This window comes from Cucumis sativus, unplaced genomic scaffold, assembly GCF_000004075.3.
Source record: "Cucumis sativus cultivar 9930 unplaced genomic scaffold, Cucumber_9930_V3 scaffold78, whole genome shotgun sequence".
Lineage (NCBI taxonomy): Eukaryota > Viridiplantae > Streptophyta > Magnoliopsida > Cucurbitales > Cucurbitaceae > Cucumis > Cucumis sativus.
In genome coordinates this window covers 163,565-167,730 of record NW_022279569.1, presented here as the reverse complement: position 1 = coordinate 167,730, position 4,166 = coordinate 163,565, and the positions used below count along the sequence as shown (strand labels likewise).

The 4,166-nt window shown below is 36.0% G+C and overlaps 1 protein-coding gene across 1 annotated transcript; it reads right to left on the bottom strand.

Annotated features, from left to right (window-relative positions):
* Positions 1–566: 566 nt before the first annotated feature.
* On the bottom strand, positions 567–3,935 carry LOC101207441 (inositol-3-phosphate synthase). The gene is made up of 10 exons (XM_004149093.3): positions 3,422–3,935; positions 3,281–3,349; positions 3,018–3,153; positions 2,647–2,894; positions 2,057–2,283; positions 1,843–1,958; positions 1,575–1,751; positions 1,206–1,394; positions 1,045–1,107; positions 567–938 (listed from the first exon to the last, which is right to left on the bottom strand). The coding sequence occupies exons 1-10, from the start codon at positions 3,607–3,609 to the stop codon at positions 819–821; spliced, it is 1,533 nt and encodes a 510-aa protein (XP_004149141.2). The 5' UTR covers positions 3,610–3,935; the 3' UTR covers positions 567–818.
* Between the last annotated feature and the right edge of the window lie 231 nt (positions 3,936–4,166).

Below are 4,166 nucleotides of genomic sequence, written 5' to 3'. Positions count from 1 at the left end.
TAAGTGAAACTAAAGAAACTTAAAAAAGACCATGCTAGATTAAGACAAGTGACAAGTGGGTACTCTTTTTATATTCTTTCTAGCTGTCTACCTATTAAGAATATAGTTTAATTCCTAGAAAAGAAAGAAAAAAAGAGTTAAGAGTTCAATTCGACTTTAATAGTGAAGGTTTTTTTGTTTTGGTAAAAATGATAAATTGAAATAGAAAAGCCACCCATTGCTTTAGACGAGGACATATTCTAATAACAAATTTCTTCTTTTAATCTTAGCTTTGAAAATTGTTCCATTTAGTGAATTTGTAGAAGAAGAAATTTGCAAATAGTTTGTGAATGTGTATTTGTTGTGTACATGAACAAAGCTAAATACATAAAATTTAAGAAAGAAAGAAAAGTTAGAGTTGAGTTAGGAAAAAACAATAATAGACAAATGAAAGAAAATACAAGTAAGAGACGTGAAGTTGATAGGAGTATGACATGACAACATATATGGTTCACAACCAATGACATATAAAGCAAATACAACTTTTCCAACAAAAGTCCAAAAATGAAACTTTTCAAGAACCCATCTTCTGAAGCGTTTTGCTTTACCAAAAACATAAAGATCTAATTTATTTAAAATATGTATAATTCCATTACAGACATACGTAGCCCAAGATTAAGCAGCTTCCCCAAGCCTAATACAAAAAGAGGGCTTAAAGAAAAGAAAAAGGCTGAAAAAAGGACCAAACACAAACTAATTGCATATTTTCACAAACTTATATATATATATATATATATAAGAAAACCAACTTCTATCGAACTTAAAACACTTTTCAGACTTCACTTGTACTCCAAAATCATGTTGTTCTCAGGTGCCAACCCAACACAAGCTCTCATTATATTCTCAAGCATTGCGCGCTGCTTTGATAAAGCATTCACCACAGGCGTGCCTGGCGGTACCTGTTTTTGCGATTAAGAACCGTTTTTTTTATTCAGAGATATGTTCAAATCATCAAATGAAAGTTCAAAATTTAGGGAAGGCAGTGGGGTTGTGTTAAAAACTTACAAGTGGAGCCTTTGTAAGGTAACTGAGGATGGTGGCCACAGGGTGGAAAGAGTGGAACTTTCCCTGCAAAACACAGAATTTCATTTGTATTTTAAGGTTGATTCATTTCAAAATGGAAAACATAACAATTTTTTTTATTGGGTGACATTTATCAAACTAACCTCTCCTTCGGCCTTGAATTGAATGCGAGTGCTGAGTTCAGCAAGAAGAACCAAATCAAGTATAATCGGAGCCGCCAAGAGAGAGTCCTCACATGTGTTGTGCAACACTATGGTGCTTTTCCCACCCATGAATATCTCTGAAGTGTACTCATCCATGGCCCTCTTACTATCGGCGACATAAGGAACATACTGATGTTTTCCATTTGAAAGAAAGGATTTAACAAAGCCTCAGTTCACGACATGATTAGACTATATATACTTTTCTTCATCATACAATATTTAGCACACTATACAGTTCATATCCAAGATATTTGAATTTCGTCTATGAATAAGTATAGTTTCAAATTCAACAAACTTCAATGATTATACCTTGATCACCACCACATGGTCAGGATGCTCGCCAGGCTCATAGAGAATGCCATTGCTGGAGACCATGTCATCAACGACATTACTCTTTGAGATTTCCTTGGATCTGAAGGTTTGAGGAGCTGAGAGATTCATTCCATCATTGTTTCCCAGATGGTTGTAGCTCACTATTGATGTTGGCTGGCACCAAAAGTCCACAATATATTTTAGACCACCAAAATTTCAACAAGAATAGGAACAGATCTCAAAGTTTAATTACAGAGTGGGGTACCTTAATACCAGCACCAACAAGAAAGTCGACCAGAACAGATTTCATCTTAGTTTGACCACTCTTAAAATCGTCCCCACCAATCAAACTATTTCTATGGATGGCTAAATCAATCAACCCTGTAAACAAGGTCCCACAAATTTGAGTAAATTCTACTTGAATAGGAGTTGGAGTAAGGTAAAAATTGGCGAGTTCTATGAAGGATGAGAAAAAATACCTGGGACAAAAGTGTTCTGTGGGCTACCATTGATGAAAGGGACATTTTCAAGGACACAAGCAATTGCATACAATGTGGAAGGAGATATCTCCGACTCGTTTTTGTCCACAGAAGCCAGAAGATTTTCCATAGTGTCATTTAGCCCCACAATCACATTACTATACCTCTCTGTGTTGGCAGTCCACAGCACTACAATTTTGTCCACCTTACTCTTCTCCTTAAATTCCCTAATAAATTACAACATAGTTTCAAAAGAGTAAAGCTGAATTTCTCACTAGCAATATTGTCCTAATGAAAGATATTTTGAAATGGCAAAAAGACAAAAAAAAAAAAGTACAGCCGCTGCTCCCATATGATTCAAGGTGAATTTTGTCTATATATTTGGTGGTAAAAAAAAGCAACTCACATCACAAGTACTCCAGAAGTTATGTAAAGAAAAAGTACTTCACCTAATAATGATCTCAAAACACTAACTTTTAGAAGTCAGTCTAGGGGAAAAAAGCATTTAATATGTAGTCAAACACAAATATAACAGAAAAAACTTTAAAATATTAATTCTTGACTGACATAATACCGAAAAAAGTATATACCTGATATCTTTAATAATTTGCTGAAGTTGTTCTTTCTTGGTGCCTTTGATAACATTATTGGCTCGTGAGCCCTGATTGGCAGCAACAAAATCAGGATCGAAGATTCCAGGAAGCGGGACCATGGATTCCATGTAAGGTCTCAATTGCTTTTGCAAATCAATATCAAGAACCTTGGCTCTAGCCATGGCGTCAGCCAAGTTCATGTCACTTATGTCCCACCCTCCAAACACAACATCATCAGGATTTACCTAAGAGAAGAGATTTAAATCATTTTGCTAAGCTCAAAATCATAATATAATCACTATTATCACAAACCCATCAATCTCCAATTAACTAAAACCATATAATTATTGTTCTAATACAATTATTACCATAGGAAGTAGGCTCTTAAAAGGAGCATAGATCTCTTCACCATCAATAGAACCAACCCTGATGGAAGATGCTTGAGTTAAGGACCCAAAATAATTAGCTTGCTGAACTTTATCCTTAGTTGCCCAAGAAATCCCTCTGAAAAACAATACCCAACATCCAATTTAAAAAACTATATAGCATAACGTAACATTATTAAATTATATACCATAAACTAGAATACTACAAGAAGAAGGGCAAAATAAACAAATAAGACAAAACTCACTCCCGATTGGCAATGATACCACCAGTGAGAGTACAGCCATTGTTTCCACCCCATCCGACAAGCATCATCCTACGAAATTAAAAAAGTTAGAGCTAAAAGAGAAAAGGGTTGAAAAGAAATTTCAAAAGAAATAAAACGAACCCTAATTTGGGGACACGAATATCAGTCTTGAATTGATATTGAACGGATTTGGGTTTGACAATCCACTGATAAGTTCCATTTCTGTTCTCATGAAGGAGCTCTGTAGTTTCGTAATTGTAAATGGAATGAATCTCATGATCGGAGTAAGTAACATTGGGGGATTCAACCTTAAAGCTATCGATGAACATTTTGATATGGGTTTTTGGAGGAAAGAAACAAAATCCAAGGAACGGGAAAGAAGAAGAAGAAGAAGAAGAAGAAGAAGAAGAAGAAGAAGAAGAGGAGGAGGAGAAATGGAAAGATGTTCCCTGGTTTTGGTCCTTCTGAAATGGGTATGGGGAATTTGAGTGCGTTGCTCACCGCTAAGAGGAGGAGGTTGGGATTTATAGACGAGAGGGGAAGAAGGGGAAATGGACACGCGTCGAAAGATGTGTCGGAGGTGAAGAGACCCCACTGGTGATGTTGAGGATCTTCTTCTTCATCCTCCATGAAGAGAACAGAGCATGGAAATGGAAGAAGATAGCTGTAAAAAAGATACCGTTTTATTTGTATGGGTTTACCATGTCCAAACCACCAATGTCGAGAAGATGACATTTTGACGAACCAGGTGGTCCTCCCCCTCCCTACTCAACACACCAAAATAAATAACAACACCTTCCCCTCACCCACACCCTCAATTCTCTATTCATCATTTAACCCTTCAATTTTCTCTATCAAAATATCAATTCACTTCTTATGTTCATAT